General features: G+C 48.8%; 1 protein-coding gene across 1 annotated transcript in view; it reads left to right on the top strand.

Annotated features, from left to right (window-relative positions):
* LOC133126717 (cadherin-20-like) overlaps nucleotides 1–17,877 on the top strand; it is a 27,655-nt gene extending 9,778 nt beyond the window's left edge. Inside the window, exons 3-11 of the mRNA XM_061239054.1 lie at nucleotides 27–146; nucleotides 814–981; nucleotides 2,956–3,143; nucleotides 3,786–4,039; nucleotides 8,759–8,895; nucleotides 11,840–11,961; nucleotides 13,018–13,135; nucleotides 15,579–15,830; nucleotides 17,366–17,877. Of these exons, the coding sequence (XP_061095038.1) occupies nucleotides 27–146; nucleotides 814–981; nucleotides 2,956–3,143; nucleotides 3,786–4,039; nucleotides 8,759–8,895; nucleotides 11,840–11,961; nucleotides 13,018–13,135; nucleotides 15,579–15,830; nucleotides 17,366–17,877 (1,871 nt within the window). The remainder of the gene's footprint in view (nucleotides 1–26; nucleotides 147–813; nucleotides 982–2,955; nucleotides 3,144–3,785; nucleotides 4,040–8,758; nucleotides 8,896–11,839; nucleotides 11,962–13,017; nucleotides 13,136–15,578; nucleotides 15,831–17,365) is intronic.
* Nucleotides 17,878–18,092: the final 215 nt, after the last annotated feature.

The following is an 18,092-nucleotide window of genomic DNA, read 5'->3' as shown; positions in this document are numbered from 1 at the left end:
CCCCCCCCCCCCCCCCCCCCCCCCAGGGACCTCTGTGATTCAGCTGACGGCGACCGATGCGGATGACCCCACGTACGGCAGCAGTGCGCGGGTGGTGTACAGCGTCCTGCAGGGCCAGCCCTACTTCTCCGTGGAGCCTCGCACAGGTAATGTAGAAAAAAATAAAAACAGAAAGGAGCCATCACAGCGTAACCCCAGCATTAAAGTCATAATACCCCAGCGACAGAGCTGTGACCGGAATATAAACACAACTTCTGCTGCTCCCAGTGCCCAGGTCCGCCACTGCTGAGATTAAGCAGCAAAAAAAATAAAATAAAACACTTTGCCCTGGCAAACAGACAACGCTGCCCTCTTGTGGCGAACATGAGAAAATCGCGCTCACAAAGCGCCGTAATTCAGACGAATCGACACGAAACAAAACTGTTCGACTCCACTGTGCGGCTGCAACGTTCATTAGAAGCCGTTTCCCGTTACCGTGGTCACTCCATCACTGGATAATGATCTGAGTTTTTTTTCTGTATTTATTCATTTATTTATAACGAGGAGCTGTTTGTAGCCGGACGGTCAGGGTTAGAGCGGGTTCAGTTATCGGGGTCACAGCCTCGCTGGAAGTGACCGAATGTGACCTGGCAGGGCTGGAATTAAATAAACACAGGGTGTTCGTGGAACGTGCCCTCCCTCCTGGCGGTGAACCTTCGACCCGGGAGGTGGAGAGGGCACCAGGGGCCCTGCCTAATTGCGGGAGGGGGGGGGGTTGTTCAGTAACGAGTCGCACGCACGTGGAGTCTGACCTTCCCCCCTCTCGCCCCCCAGGCATCGTGCGAGTCTCGCTGGCTGACATGGATCGCGAGGTGAGGGAGAACTACTCCGTCATTATCCAGGCCAAAGACATGGGGGGTCAGCTGGGGGGCCTGGCCGGGACCACCACCCTCAACATCACCCTGACGGACGTCAACGACAACCCGCCCCGATTCGCCCAGAGTGAGTGTGAGCCTGCATAAGCACCCCGTCTGCGCTCTAGTTGGGGGTCACCCTGCCCCGGGGGGCATCCAATTAGCCCCATAATCTGAAGGACAGGGTCATACTCTATTGGGCCTGGGGTGAATCTCCGACAGACACACGCATACACACACACACGCATACACACACAGACACACACACATGCAGCTCTATCCTGGAAATGCTTACATAAACGAGGCAATGAAGGTAACGGCCAGGGGAATTTATACAAACAATATCACAGCGCGTTGAAGCGGCGTTTAAATGCTTGAATATTGAATGAGGTGCTATTCCCGCTGAAACAATACGGCCTGTTTCCTGTGAAGAGCTTGAACAAGAGGAACAGAACCTTCAGTGTTAGAACCCCAGAGTCAGAACCTTCAGTGTTGGAACACCAGAGTCAGAACCTTCAGTGTTAGAACACCAGAGTCAGAACCTTCACTGTTAGAACACCAGAGTGAACATTCTATGAACTATCAATGATACCACACACACTTCCTGGAGGCTGGAGATGATCTCATCTATACGGCCGTTAGACAGCCTGTATCAGTCGTTAGAGTTGGAGGGAAAACCTATAGGACCGCAGATCTCCAGGGTTGGGAACCACTGATCTAGATCATTTTATTTTTTAATTGCAATGTGACTTTTAATGATGATCGACTTATAATGACAGTGGTACATTTTTGCAGTTGCACATTCTACCTGACCGTTGACTGCTGCAACGCAAAACTGACTGAACAAATTTGGTCAAGAGCAGGTGAAGAACATTGTCTTTTTCGGCCTAGCATTGAGTACAGGTTCAGTGATTACGGAGGGTCTGTTTCATTGAAATCTCCACAAGACTTTGGCTCCCCCTGGAGGACGAAATTAGATTTCGGGGGGAAAGCGAAATCATCACTGGCTGTCACTGTAACCTTTTGTTAAGATTTAAAAGTGAAACATTAATCACCCCACAGCATCCTGCTGACTCACAGGTCACTTTCTGTGCAGCCTGAGTCATGCTGTGGACCAGATTAGCCTGAACTCCCTGCTGAAATAACAAACGTTTTGGCCCATCAGTGTCACCAGTTACACGCCAGATGCTCCTCGCATATAATTTTCTAAACAACTCCACTGACACTTGGTTTTGACGGACACGGATCTTTGCATGATATCCGCATCCTAACAGGCAGTTTAGAGCCTGTGTCCTCTCCATTGGAGAAACCAAATGAAAAATAACATCTAGAGAAGAGTGCAGTCACTCCTAAGAGTCCTAAAGAGTGCCGTCACACTGCTGTGTCCTAGGACAGAAATAGCAGCCGAATGACAAAGACCCGAAGGCTGAATCAGCGTTTTTCTGACTCTCTTTCTGTGGAGGAATGTGAACTTTGGAAGACTTTTCCCAGAGCCCCTGCTTACCTGGGTACGCTCGGTTAGAAACAGTGCGGTGATTTACTGATGGAGTTCTCATGGAGAGAATCTTTTGCTGGAACTTAATTTATTTTCTCTATCCGTCCCCTTTCTCTTTTCCTCTCTCTCTCCCCCTTTCTCTCTCACTCTGCCCCCCTTCTCGGTACTTCTCCCCTTCCTCTTCTCCCATCTCTCTCTTTCTCTCTCATTCTCTCCCTTCCTCTCCCCTTTCTGTCTCTCTCTCCCCCCTTTCTCTCTCCCCCTCTCTCTCTCCCCCTTTCTCTCTCACCCTCTCTCTCTCCCCCTCTCCCCCTCTCTCCCTCTCTCTCTCCCCCTTCCTCTCTGTCCCTCTCTTTCTCTCTCATTCTCTCCCTTCCTCTCCCCTTTCTGTCTCTCTCTCCCCCCTTTCTCTCCCTCCCCCCTCTCCTCCCCCTCTCTCCCCCTCCCCTCCCCCTCTCTCCCCCTCTCCCCCTCTCTCCCCCTCCCCTTCTCTCCCCCTCTCTCCCCCCCTCTCTCTCCCTCTCTCCCCCTCTCCCCCCCTCCCCTCCCCCTCTCTCCCCCTCTCAGAGCTGTACCAGATGAGTGTTCCTGAGTCGGCGCCGGTGGGCTCAGTGGTGGGCCGTATCCGGGCGCGGGACAGGGACGAGGGGGTGAACGCGGAGATGAGGTACTCCATCATCGACGGGGACGGCCGCGACTCCTTCGACGTCGGCACGGACCCCACCAACCAGTTCGGCATCATCACCATCAAAAAGGTACTGCTGGGCCCGGCTGGGACCCGACTGCTTCTGCCTCCCACCGGGACACCCACCCGCTCCTCTGGTCTTCACTGTGGGACCGCATCGGTCATTAGTATTACCCTACCTTAGAGGGGAGACATTACATATTGTCCTATATAGGTCCACTATAGGTAATAGGATGTAATATTACTGGTCCCCTGTAGGTAATATAATGTTATATTACAGGTCCCATGTAGGTAACATAATGTTATATTACTGGTCACCTGTGTGTAATGTAATGTTATTGGTGCCTGTACAAAGGTGGAAAATGCAGTTTCAGAAAGTAAAATTCCTCCCTCACCTGTATTTGCTCACTATATTTCAGCCAGGAGGTTGAACTCGTTGAATTAGTGAAATCAGCTGGAGTTCATAAGTCACTCCTAAGCAGGAGACAATCCTCCCCTGGAGCAATGCAGGGTTAAGGGGCCTTGCTCAAGGGCCCAACGGCTGTGCGGATCTTATTGCGGCTACACCGGGGATCGAACCGCCGACCTTGCGGGTCCCAGTCGTGTACCTTAACCACTACGCTACAGGTCCGCAGTGTGTGCTGCGGCCCTTCGTTGCTGGGTTACGCCTGGGGTTCTGACGGCCGTTTCTCCCCCTCCCCTCGCCGCGCAGAGGCTGGACTTCGAGAGCAAGCGCAGCTACACGCTGAAGGTGGAGGGCGCGAACACCCAGCTGGACCCCCGCTTCCTGAGCCGGGGCCCGTACAGCGACGTCACCATCGTGCACGTCAGCGTGGAGGACGTGGACGAGCCGCCCCTCTTCCACGCGCCCGCCTACCTGGTGGAGGTGCCCGAGGACCTGGAGGTGGGCAGCGTGTTCAAGACCGTCTCCGCCCGCGACCCCGACGCGGCCAACAACTCCATCAGGTGAGGGACGGAGGCTCGGCCCTGCCACGCACTCTTCACCTCCTTTCTCCCGGGCTCCTTCTCCTGACCGCCGTCTTTTTAGGAAACTCCAAATCCGTTAAATGTCCCGTCAAGGAACTAGAGGCCAGGAGCAAAGATGGTAAATGGTTGGCATTTATATAGCGCCTTTATCCGAAGCGCTGTACAATTGATGCTTCTCATTCACCCATTCATACACACACCAACAGCGATTGGCTGCCATGCAAGGCACCAACCAGCTCGTCAGGAGCATTTAGGGGTTAGGTGTCTTGCTCAAGGACACTTTGACACAGCCCGGGCGGGGGATCGAACCGGCAACCCTCCGACTGCCAGACGCCTGCTCTTACCACCTGAGCCAATGAGACGCCTGCTCTTACCGCCTGAGCCAATGAGAGGACTGCTCTTACCTGAGTCACAGTCACCCCCCAGAGGGACCAGGAGGCGCTGGGCTCAGCCCTGCCATGCATTCTTCACCTCCTTTGTGCTCCTTTTCCTGACCTCCCGTTTTTTAGGAAACTCCAAATCTGTTATATGTTCCTCCAAGGAACTAGAGGGCAGGACCAAAGAGGCTCCCAGAGATTTCTTGAACAGGGAAACGTGAGTGCATCCTTTTATTGGAGTGCGTGATGTACAAACGATCGACTTCTGAAGATTTTTGTGTTAAAACGTTGTTACAAGACAATTGTCCAAATCCCTTCCTGTCATTGAAAAAAGGCTCACTGACATTTTGACTCACCCTCTGCCTGTATTTATAGTCCTTAAATTTGGATTTCAAAATAGACAGTTAATGGACCAACACTCTGTACCAAAACATTGTATAGCTTTAAAATAATTAAAGCTCATTGGTTGAAAATTGGTTCTAATTGCCACAGCCAATGGCGGTTCAATCTCAGCGTGTTCACAGAGAAGGGGGCGGGATAAACAGTGTTGTGGTTTGAAGGTGTTTGTTGCTGCAATTCCTCTCTTGACCATTAGAAGTCCAAAATGTATTGAAACCTATTGTACCTTTAAGTTTGCGCTCATTTCAAACCAAGGGGGCGTGCTTTACAGAAAGGACAGTCGTACAGTTGTAGTACCGCCATGTCGTCAGCGGGTGGCAGTATTGGACAGGGGGCGCACTGGGAGTGTGATCTGTGCCAAGCCCTCCCAAGTGTACGGCGTAGATACAGTCGTGCTGATTACCCTCAGAAGAGGTGATTATCCTCAAACCACTCTGCGTGTGTCCCATCAGGCCTAGCCCAACCGGGAAACTTCACCACAGCTTTTAATTAAGAGAGAGAGGCGGAATATTACTACAGGGATGCTAAACCCCTACCTGCAGTGGGTAATTAATTACAGCGATATTTCACTTTATGTTCTATTTCTTTTCCACCTGTTGTTTTTAATGTATTTTTTTAAATATATAATAAAGCATTTTGTTCTATTAAGCAAGCTATAAATAGCAGAAATTTTACATAATAGGCGAATTATTCCAATATGATACAGGCAAACATTCGTCCCCTTCCGAGTCAAAAGCCAATCGCATCCCAATGCATCTGCGAATTCAACGGTCCTGACTCACCAAATGTTTACATTTTAACGGCCATGCACTATCAGCCTCACCGACCTGACCTCAGTCGTCATAACAATTACTTCCTGTTCTTCAGCAGCTTGGAAACAAGCACAGTCAAAAGAGAATGTTCTTAACTGAACATTCTAATCCTGATGTCACAATCACTAGTGGTAACTGCCATTCTAGAACGCTGACTTTTTCAAATGAAGGCATTCCAAAAAACCCACTCTTCTTCCAGTGGTTAACACTGGCACAGGAACAGCGTGTCTAAAACGGAGCAGAAGCCTTGAAGCGTTAATCTGCTGAAGCGCTCGATATCGCTGAAACACAGCTGCAGACTTCAGCAGTCACGTGACCCGGGGGGTCTGGATCCCAGCTCAGGTGTACAGCAGCAGGTGTAGTGGGGTGAGGGGGGGGTATTCTGACAGGTATCGGAAGTGGCTTCGTCTAACAGGCTCAGGCCAGGTGTAGGAAATGGAGGGGGTGAGGACGTTAGAAAATGCAGAAGGAAGCTGTAAAATCTATATTCAGCGGTTAACACTGACTTCATCACACACACAAAAGAGGATTGTGCTTTCACACACACACACACACGCGCGCGCGCGCGTCTAATGGCATTACGAGTGGGCCAAGGACGAACATCGGATGATCTGCCGTGAGACATGTGACATGACACACACACACACACACACACAGGCTCCATACATGCACACATATACACACACACTCACACACACAAACAGGCCCCAGACATGCACACATACACACACACACACACACACACAGGGACCTATACATGCATACATACACACACACACATGGACCTATACATGCACACATACACACACACACACACACACAAACAGGAACACATACGTACATACACACACACACACACACACACAAACAGGAACACATACGTACATGCACGTCTGTACAGGCACACACACACACGCACACACACACACACTCACACATGCATGCACAGAACGCGTGTAAACCGCACCCGGCGCAGACAGTAATGGCGGTTGTTCAGGGGGCCTTTGCGAGCCGGCCCCGGTCTGCCTGTCTCTCCCCCGGCTCCCCACGCGGTACCCAGGCCACGATGAGCACAACAGGCCCCCAAACACTCAGAGAACCAGCTGCTGTCAAAGAGCCATCCAGCAACCGAGCACGCCATCCACACGGCAAAATGTTCCGTGTTGAATCAGCCCCCACGGTGCCTATGGGCTGAGTGGACTCCTGTAGACACTGTGAGATTTGATTGAGCTCTCTTAGTCAAACTAACAGAGGGCATTTTACTAGAGAGACAGAGAGAGACAACGATAGGGGGGCGGGTGAGAGAGGGGTTTAGAGGGGGGCTGGTAGAAAGAGAGAGAGAGGTATAAGGTTAGAGGGGGAGAGAAGTAGAAAGGGAGGGAGAGAGAGAGAAAGAGAGTGAAGGTTAGAGGAGGAGAGGTAGAGAGAGCACGGCTGATTGAGAGGGGGTGGTTTGGGAGACCAGTGGCCATAAGGGGGCAGTGTACACATGCTGACACCCAGGTGGGGGGGGGGGGGGGTTGTGGGGTTGTCTTTCTTCAGCCTGGTCTGTGCTGATCTTTCAGCTGTCTACCTGTAATTCCACACCTTTACACTTTACACGCTTTAGTTAAGCTCATTTCTCAACCCGCCCAACCTTCTTCATTCTCCTCCTCCTCTTCCTCCTCCTTCTTCTCTCTCTGCTGGTCTTCTTACACTTCCTGCCTCTGCCCGAGGAGTATTTAAGAACAGCGCTTTGCTAAATTGGCGGTGTAGGTGGTAGACATGACAGTTCGCTGCAGGTTTGTTCGTGGTTCGGTTTCAAATTTGGCTGAGAAGAAATTTGAGTCTCTTATATCACAACACACATCTTCATTCTGCATTCTACAACTGTTCTCATTATGCCTTGAATAACCAGCCCCCCCACCACCCACCTTCAATATGACACCCACATGCACACAGATTCACACACACGCACACATGCACACACACACACACACACGCATGCGCCCACACACACAGCCTCACACACAAACACTGAAGTCCATTAAGTAAGCTTATAGTGCGTACTGTACCACACCTGTGAACTGTGGAAGAATTGTGTTGTCTTTGACAAGACGTCAGTGCTGTCATCAGGCGAGGCTTTGACCTGTCCTGGTGCCCTGTGATCTACACAAACACAGAGGCAGTGTGCTGGAACTATTTGGCTCATTAAAACCCTGCATCCGTGTACAAAAAGGGCTTGGCCTTTATCTCTCATCCTGCTGGATTGTGTGTTCGTCATGTTTGGATTGGCAGACGAGACAGCACAGTGTCACACACGTCTAACTGAACCTTCGGCCTTTGAACCTAACCTTTATACTAATGATCCCAATGGGCCACTTACCCAACGGCCAATCAAGAGGCAGATCCTCCTATGACCTCATAGCCGATCGATCACACATCGCACCACGAGCTGCTCGTAGGGGCATGCAGTCTCATCGTCTCTCATGAACGGGGAGTTGTGCTTAATACATGACGGTTCATACTCATTACTGTCATTGCGTTTATCACCTGCTCTCACGCAGTGCGAGGATGGGTTTTAATGCAAAAGAACACACTGTATATTAAGTGCGTCTATAAGGTCAACAATGATATAGACTGGTCTAAGAACACTGTTTGAACAGAGACGTGCGGCACGTGTAAGCCCAACAACCAATCAAGAACCCACCCCTCTTATGACCTCACAGCCTCAACAAACCAATCAAATCCAAGGGGTACTATACTGTAGCACATCCTAACGAATCCTAAAATAGCAAATGGTTGACATTTATAAAGCGCCTTTATCCAAAGAGCGGTACAATTTATGCATCTCATTCACCCATTCATACACACACTCACACACCGACGGCGATTGGCTGCCATGCAAGGCACGAACCAGCTGGTCAGGAGCATTTGGGGGTTAGGTGTCTTCCCCAGGTACATTTCGACACACCCAGGGCGGGAATCGAACCGACAACCCTCCCAACTGCCAGACGACTGCCTGAGCCAATGTGGCCCTAACCGTGCAATGTGTGACATGATAATTTACACAGAAGAGGATTGACATGGCGTAGGAGGACATCACGACCCCGTTGTGTTTCCGCCGGTAGGTACTCCATCGAGAGGGCCAGTGACCCCGCGAAGTACTTCTACATCGACATCACTTCCGGGGCGCTGATGACGGTGCAGCCGCTGGACCGCGAGGAGCTGGCCTGGCACAACATCAGCGTCCTCGCCATGGAGATGAGTATGTCACTGTCGCTGACCGTACCATGACATTACACTACATTACATTACATTACACTACATTACACTACATTACATTACATTACACTACACTACACTACATTACATTACATTACACTACATTACATTACATTACATTACTTTACTTTACACTACATTACATTACATTACATTACACTACACTACACTACATTACACTACACTACACTACATTACACTACATTACATTACATTACACTACATAACACTACACTACATTACATTACATTACATTACATTACATTACACTACATTACATTACATTACATTACACTACATAACACTACACTACATTGCATTACATTATATTAAATTACACTACACTACACTACATTACATTACATTACACCAATGGCATTTGGCAGATGCTCTTATCCAGGGCGACGTACAGTTGATTAGACTAAGCAGGAGACAATCCTCCCCTGGACCAATGCAGGGTTAAGGGCCTTGCTCAATGTCCCATTCATGTACCTTAACCACTACGAGTCTTCACAGTTATATATGTCCTCCTACGCCATTCTTATTGTAGTTTATTGATATTCATTTTGAAGATGTTTCGTATTTTGTAATAGAAATACGTAGAGATTTTCCACTCCTTTCCTTATTGTAGCAGGTAAGCCTACGGACGTGCCCAGCGTTTACAGCCGAAAATGAACCTCTGAGCTAACGCTGATGTAACGTGCACAACAACATGCACGGTGTTGTTCAATTAACTCACACAGAGTTTATATCAGGGTGTGAGAAGGATCAAATAAACTATCGTTTCACTCTAGTGTGTGTGCTCGATTAAGTGACTTAATGTTCAAAACAGTGTATTGTCCCAGTGTAATGAAGTATAAATGAAGATAATTAAAGAAATGCGTTTTTAATAAACGGATACCTGTGCATGGCTGGGTGATGATTCTGTGCTGTTGTTGTTGTTGTCAATTGTGTCACGTTTTCACCACTAAAATCTCTGAGGCAGTTATCGGGGTTTGTGTTGAGGCTGGCAATATGCAGGGTTTGTGTTGAGACTGGCAATATGCAGGGTTTGTGTTGAGACTGGCAGTTAGCAGGGTTTGTGTTGAGACTGGCAGTTAGCGGGGTTTGTGTTGAGACTGGCAGTTAGCAGGGTTTGTGTTGAGACTGGCAGTTAGCGGGGTTTGTGTTGAGACTGGCAGTTAGCGGGGTTTGTGTTGAGACTGGCAGTTAGCGGGGTTTGTGTTGAGGCTGGCAATATGCAGGGTTTGTGTTGAGACTGGCAGTTAGCGGGGTTTGTGTTGAGACTGGCAGTTAGCAGGGTTTGTGTTGAGGCTGGCAATATGCAGGGTTTGTGTTGAGACTGGCAGTTAGCAGGGTTTGTGTTGAGACTGGCAGTTAGCGGGGTTTGTGTTGAGACTGGCAGTTAGCGGGGTTTGTGTTGAGGCTGGCAATATGCAGGGTTTGTGTTGAGACTGGCAGTTAGCGGGGTTTGTGTTGAGACTGGCAATTAGCAGGGTTTGTGTTGAGGCTGGCAATATGCAGGGTTTGTGTTGAGACTGGCAGTTAGCAGGGTTTGTGTTGAGACTGGCAGTTAGCGGGGTTTGTGTTGAGACTGGCAGTTAGCGGGGTTTGTGTTGAGGCTGGCAATATGCAGGGTTTGTGTTGAGACTGGCAGTTAGCGGGGTTTGTGTTGAGACTGGCAGTTAGCAGGGTTTGTGTTGAGACTGGCAGTTAGCGGGGTTTGTGTTGAGACTGGCAGTTAGCGGGGTTTGTGTTGAGGCTGGCAGTTAGCGGGGTTTGCGTTGAGGCTGGCAGGAGCAGGTTGGGTATTTTCCCCAGTGGACCCCTCTCCTGTTTACACTCCAGGAGGCAGTCAAATGGAAGAGCACACCAAAAAAACTGAAAAATAAATAAATATTTAAATATCTGATATTTTTAGTCTCGTAAGTAATACTAATCATGCTTCGGCTCTTGGCAACGAACGGAGTAATCGTCGCGTCGTGGGAACAAAAGCACGAAACGGAATTTGGAATGGGGGAGCGAGGGATAAAAAACATCGCCATAAAAAATAGAACAAAAGCGTTCGAGCGAGCGAGGGAGGGAAAAAAACCGAGAGAGACGGAGAGAGGAAAAGGGTGGAATAACAAGCTCTGGGAGATGAGTCTCTGGCCTGCAGCAGGCCCTTCCACTGCTGACCTTTCACGGCTCTGTTCTTTCTCTCTTCTTTTTGGGGGGAGCGGGTGGGGGGGGGGGGGGGACAGAGAGAGCGAGGGGGGGGGAGAGACAGAGGGAGCGAGGTGGGGTGGGAGAGACAGAGAGAGCGAGGTGGGGTGGGAGAGACAGAGAGAGCGAGGTGGAAAAGTGAACTCAGAAGGCAGAACGACGACGACAGGGGAAAGAAAAGTTAAGAAGAAAGAAAGAACAGACAGCCTGGTGTCTGGTGTTAATTTGACTCCTGACAAGTTTGTCGGGGTCCACTCTGGCTGTGGAGTGGCTTGAAACGCTGAACACTGAACGCTGAACACTGACCGCTGAACACTGAATACTGAACACTGAACGCTGAACGCTGAACGTTTTACTTGCGTGGTTTCACCTCGGTTGCAGAGTCGGACTGTCGACAGGGGGGTGACAGCTCGAGCGAACAAATCATTTATTGATAGGTTTACTGAATCCTGTAACAGTGATCTGATAATTGCATCTCTCCTGCCAATTACCTAGCTCATTAAGGTATGCTAATTTCAGTTGACTACCAGGGATAAAAGCATTGCGATCATTTGTTGAAGGAGCACCCTAATTCACTCAAGGGCGTCATGCAAACACAGAGATAATAAAACCCAATTACAATTATCAGTATTATTAATATAATTATTTACAAGAGCGCCGCCTGCGACTTGAATGTCAACGGGATTAAACGGAGAGCCGAAATGTCCGCTCTCTCTCCACAGACAATCCCTCGCAGATCGGGAGCGTGTCCGTCATGGTGAAGGTGCTGGACGTGAACGACAACGCCCCTGAGCTGACGCAGTTCAACGAGGCCTTCCTCTGTGAGAGCGCCAAGGCAGGCCAGGTGAGCAGGGTCACGTCCGCGGAGCGAAATGGCGACACGCCCTAGAGCCGGAATGGCGGGCTTTCAGTTCCACCGCCGTCACGCCGTTACCGACACGGCCACTCCGGGAACCGTTACATCACCGCAACCTTCCTTTACGGACACGTATACACTCTGTTAGCGGTGAATTAACACCGAAGCTTTCAGTGTGATGTGATCCCTAATGAGGAATGAAAGAGAATAGCTGACCTTCACATCTTTGAGTTAGCATTCATTATTTATACACAGATACACACAGAGACACACCTTGAGGTGCACACACATACATTCACTCACACACATCGACGCACACACACCACATGCACACAGACACACACACCACACACATAAACACACACTAAGAGGTGCGCACACAGACACACAGACACACAAACAAATTACCTTTACAGTATTTATTTAAGATAGCATTCATGTTATTAACACTGTCACACATTTAATTATACAATTAAATTCAACTTTATTTGTATAGCGTATAGTATAGTTCTCACAGCACGAATTTGTCTCAAAGCAGCATTTCCAAAACCTGAGACGCCCTCAGAACACCACAGTTCCCCTGGAGATCTACCATCCGGTGGGACTTCATTTCAACCATCATTAATTTGGCACACCTGATTCTACCTATTAGCAGCTCAATGAGATGGCTAGCTGTTGAGTGAAGTTTCGTTTGCTTTGTTTGAGTTGGAGTAAAAAAAAAATCTCCACGAACTGACCACTGCCCTCGTGTCAGGAAATGCTCCCTGACGGACAGGAAGTGCCATGAGCAAGACCCAGCTCAGAGGGGGGGCCCATCTGCCTCTGGACCACACCTGGCGGTGGATGAGGTTAACCGCAGGTTAACTACACTGTCCACATGCAGCTTAACTCAGAGTGTTAATGCACTGCGGACAGAATTCACACCGCAGTCAGGCCTAGGTGTGCTCGCAGAGTGAAAGTGCTCTGCCTTCCACTGTGTGCTGAATTTGCACGCCGTGTCATAGCTAGCTAATTAGAGTGGGGTCGTGGCTGTTCTGTTTTTAGCTGATTCAGACGGTAACAGCTGTGGACCCAGATGAGCCACTGGGGGGGCAGCACTTCTACTACAGCCTGGCACCCGAGGCAGCCAACAACCCCAACTTCACCCTGCGAGACAACCAAGGTACCGCACCGCACCGCACCGCGCCAAACCGCCATTAACCAGCAGGTCACCCAGGCCAAGCCTAATCCACTGATCTACTGCATCTCTCTCTCTCTCTCTCTCTCTCTCTCTCTCTCGCTCCACTCGATTCCATTCACAAAGCATTTTAAATATACGTAGACTACGATTGTATTTTTAACACGTAGCGTATCTCCTATCACTCTCACTCTCTCTCATTCTGATAATGTTGTCAGCATATAGTAGGTCATAATATATTTATTTTCTCCTTTTTGTTATGTGCAATAAAGGAGACCTAAAAGTAAATAAAAGTTTCTCTCTCTTCAGTTCCGTTCACAAAGCATGTGAAGTACATTTTCCCCGAACAGAGCACACATTTCCCCTGGTTAGATAACTCTATAGACTATCTGTGACTCAATTTCCTCTGGTTAGATAACTCTATAGACTAACTGTGACTCCATTTCCTCTGGTTAGATAACTCTATAGTCCAACTGTGAGCATATTTCCCCTGGTTAGATAACTCTATAGACTAACTGTGACTCCATGTCCTCTGGTTAGATAACTCTATAGACTAACTGTGACTCTATTTCCCCCGGGTTAGATAACTCTATAGACTAACTGTGACTCTATTTCCCCCGGGTTAGATAACTCTATAGACTAACTGTGACTCTATTTCCCCCGGGTTAGATAACTCTATAGACTAACTGTGACTCTATTTCCCCCGGGTTAGATAACTCTATAGACTAACTGTGACTCTATTTCCCCCAGGTTAGATAACTCTATAGACTAACTGTGAACACATTTCCCCCGGGTTAGATAACTCTATAGACTAACTGTGACTCTATTTCCCCCAGGTTAGATAACTCTATAGACTAACTGTGAGCACATTTCCCCCGGGTTAGATAACTCTATAGACTAACTGTGACTCTATTTCCCCCAGGTTAGATAACTCTATAGACTAACTGTGAGCACATTTCCCCCAGGTTAGATAACTCTATAGACTAACTGTGACTCTATTTCCCCCGGGTTAGATAACTCTATAGACTAACTGTGACTCTATTTCCCCCAGGTTAGATAACTCTATAGACTAACTGTGAGCACATTTCCCCCGGGTTAGATAACTCTATAGACTAACTGTGACTCTATTTCCCCCAGGTTAGATAACTCTATAGACTAACTGTGAGCACATTTCCCCCAGGTTAGATAACTCTATAGACTAACTGTGACTCTATTTCCCCCAGGTTAGATAACTCTATAGACTAACTGTGAGCACATTTCCCCCAGGTTAGATAACTCTATAGACTAACTGTGAGCACATTTCCCCCGGGTTAGATAACTCTATAGACTAACTGTGACTCTATTTCCCCCAGGTTAGATAACTCTATAGACTAACTGTGAGCACATTTCCCCCGGGTTAGATAACTCTATAGACTAACTGTGACTCTATTTCCCCCAGGTTAGATAACTCTATAGACTAACTGTGAGCACATTTCCCCCAGGTTAGATAACTCTATAGACTAACTGTGACTCTATTTCCCCCAGGTTAGATAACTCTATAGACTAACTGTGAGCACATTTCCCCCGGGTTAGATAACTCTATAGACTAACTGTGACTCTATTTCCCCCAGGTTAGATAACTGTATAGACTAACTGTGACTCCATTTCCCCCGGTTAGATAACTCTATAGACTAACTGTGAGCACATTTCCCCCGGGTTAGATCACTCTATAGACTAACTGTGAGCACATTTCCCCCGGGTTAGATAACTCTATAGACTAACTGTGACTCTATTTCCCCCAGGTTAGATAACTCTATAGACTAACTGTGAGCACATTTCCCCCGGGTTAGATAACTCTATAGACTAACTGTGACTCCATTTCCCCCGGTCAGATAACTCTATAGACTAACTGTGAGCACATTTCCCCCGGGTTAGATAACTCTATAGACTAACTGTGAGCACATTTCCCCCGGGTCAGATAACTCTATAGACTAACTGTGAGCACATTTCCCCCGGGTTAGATAACTCTATAGACTAACTGTGAGCACATTTCCCCCGGGTCAGATAACTCTATAGACTAACTGTGAGCACATTTCCCCCGGGTCAGATAACTCTATAGACTAACTGTGAGCACATTTCCCCCGGTTAGATAACTCTATAGACTAACTGTGAGCACATTTCCCCCAGGTTAGATAACTCTATAGACTAACTGTGAGCACATTTCCCCCGGGTCAGATAACTCTATAGACTAACTGTGAGCACATTTCCCCCGGGTCAGATAACTCTATAGACTCACTGTGAGCACATTTCCCCCGGTTAGATAACTCTATAGACTAACTGTGAGCACATTTCCCCCGGGTCAGATAACTCTATAGACTAACTGTGAGCACATTTCCCCCGGGTCAGATAACTCTATAGACTCACTGTGAGCACATTTCCCCCGGGGCAGATAACTCGGCGTGGATCCTGACCCGGCGGGGCGGGTTCTCCCAGCTGACGCAGAGCGTGTACTACCTGCCCATCTTCATCTCTGACGGGGAGCAGCCGGTGCAGACCAGCACCAGCACGCTGACGGTGCGGGTGTGCAGCTGTGATGTGGACGGCAGCGTGCTCTCCTGCGACGCCCAGGCCTACACGCTGCCCGTCAGCCTGAGCCGAGGGGCCCTCATCGCCATCCTCGCCTGCATCTTCGTCCTGCTGGGTGAGTCGCAGCGCCCCCCTGCCGGACAGACGCCTCTATTACAACAAGAATCACTGAATTACTATATGCTAGTTTCTCTGACGGCAGAATTCCCCTGTTTTCGACGCAGACTGAAAACACACCTTTTTAAACTGTACCTTAGTCCTCCCTCCTGCCCCCCCCCCCCCCCCCCCCCGATCTCTCTTGACTAACCCAAAAAAATAAATAATAATTTGCACTTATGTTGACTGTATTTTCTGTTTAGGACAGCACTTGTATTTTACTAGTTATGGATGTGATGCTTTAACTTGTGGAAGAACCTATGCACTTGTAAAAGCGTCTGCCAAATGACTCAAATGTAAATGTAAAATGTAGTTTTCACCATTTCGTGTCCTGATATCTCATTCTAGCATCACTAATTTAATGTATGTAATACACTTTTTTGATATGGATAGGTCAGATTAAACTCACCAGCACACACTATACAACCTACAATGCACGGCACATGCAGTTGTTTTGGCAGAAGTTGAACGAGACTTTTTATTTTCGCATTTGAGCAAATGTCAGGCTCGCCGTTTTAATAAGCAGCGAGACAGAGGAAATGTATTTGCAAATGAAGTGAGTCATGGGCTCATGACAGTGCGTTATTCACATTTAGGAACTGCCGCGGGCTGTTTACGGCTTTCACTGAGAGCTGAAACGGGAATTAATCACATTTCTCTTCATTTATTTTTAAATCTGATCGCTAATTCAGCTTTTGGTATTACATGCATTACAATGAAGCGCTCAGCAGGCACTGTTGTTCAGAGCAACTTACAGAGTTCATATTTTAAATTTTATACATATTTACAGTACTGTATATAGACAGATATTTTTACTGAAACCTTCTTAAGGGCGCAGCAACAGTGCCCCACCTGGGGATGGAACTTGCGACCTCGATGTTACAAGCGTTCGTCGATAAATTGCTAAACCACACTACGGTCTGAGATTGTTGCCATGACACCCCAGAGTGTTATTAGCAGAGAGCTATCCTAATTAGCACTTGTGTGTGCCGCATTGTTATGTCAGGATTAGCTTCTGGAATATGTTTATCCCACTTCAGAAAATATAAAGGACTCTCAGCACGGACTATAGTATGTTTGGTGTGTATGTGTCTGCAACAACAGGCTATCACAGCTGTGGAGGAGGGTTACCTCCTATTATGTTTGGGGTCAATTTCACCCCATTCAGTGTTTTATCTCTTAAAAACCAGTTAATACTGAATGATTTTTTTTTTACATTTTCTAATTCGGTTGGATTTAATAGTAAACATGCAACAAACATGATGCTATGCCACATCCTGCACCGACTTGGCAGTAAAATGTGTTGTGCTGTGATATGTTACACTCTATAACTGTATAAAATGTAAGAAAATCAGTTTAACATTTTAACTCAGATTTCTTTGTGAGTGATTCTGGCGGCACTCTCCCATACAGGCACCAAACTTTCACTTACTGTTCTTTTAGGCTCTAAAATGTAGACGTTTCTCACAGATTCTTTCCACATTTTCTTCCCAGTGATGATCCTGCTCATCCTGTCGCTGAGGAGCCAGCGTAAGAAGCCGTACCTGTCGGACGAGGAGGAGAACGTCCACGAGAACATCGTGCGGTACGACGACGAGGGCGGCGGCGAGGAGGACACGGAGGCCTTCGACATCGCCGCCATGTGGAACCCGCGCGAGGCCGCGCCCGCGCCCCTGGGCAAGAGCCGGCAGGACATGCTGCCCGAAATCGAGAGCCTGTCGCGGTACGTGCCCCAGGCCTGCGTGGGGCACGACGGCGGCGGCGTGCACAGCTACGTGCTGGCCAAGCTGTTCGAGGCCGACCTGGACCCCTGCGCGCCCCCGTACGACTCGCTGCAGACCTACGCCTACGAGGGCGAGGGCTCGGTGGCCGGGTCGCTCAGCTCGCTGCAGTCGGCCGTCTCCAACGGCGACCACGACTACGACTACCTGAGCGACTGGGGGCCGCGCTTCCGCAAGCTGGCCGAGATGTACGGCGCGCTGGAGAGTAACAATCCCCTCTGGTAGCCGAAACCGGTCGCTCCGCCCGCATACGACGACCCCCCCCCCGTCCCCTTTTTCTTACAGAGGCCTCCTCTGCCCTCCGAGTGACCCACCCCCCCCTCCTCTGCAGCCGTTCGACGTGGAGTTACCGAACACCGGCGTGTGTCGTCCACCTCCAATCCAACCGTCCGTCCGTCCCCCCCGACCAGACATCAGTTTTTGTGGCGGCCATTTTGTTT

The sequence above is a fragment of the Conger conger genome, chromosome 4, assembly GCF_963514075.1.
Source record: "Conger conger chromosome 4, fConCon1.1, whole genome shotgun sequence".
NCBI classification, from domain to species: Eukaryota; Metazoa; Chordata; class Actinopteri; order Anguilliformes; family Congridae; genus Conger; species Conger conger.
The sequence above is the reverse complement of the archived record's forward strand: the minus strand, read 5'-3'. Positions and strand labels throughout refer to the sequence as shown.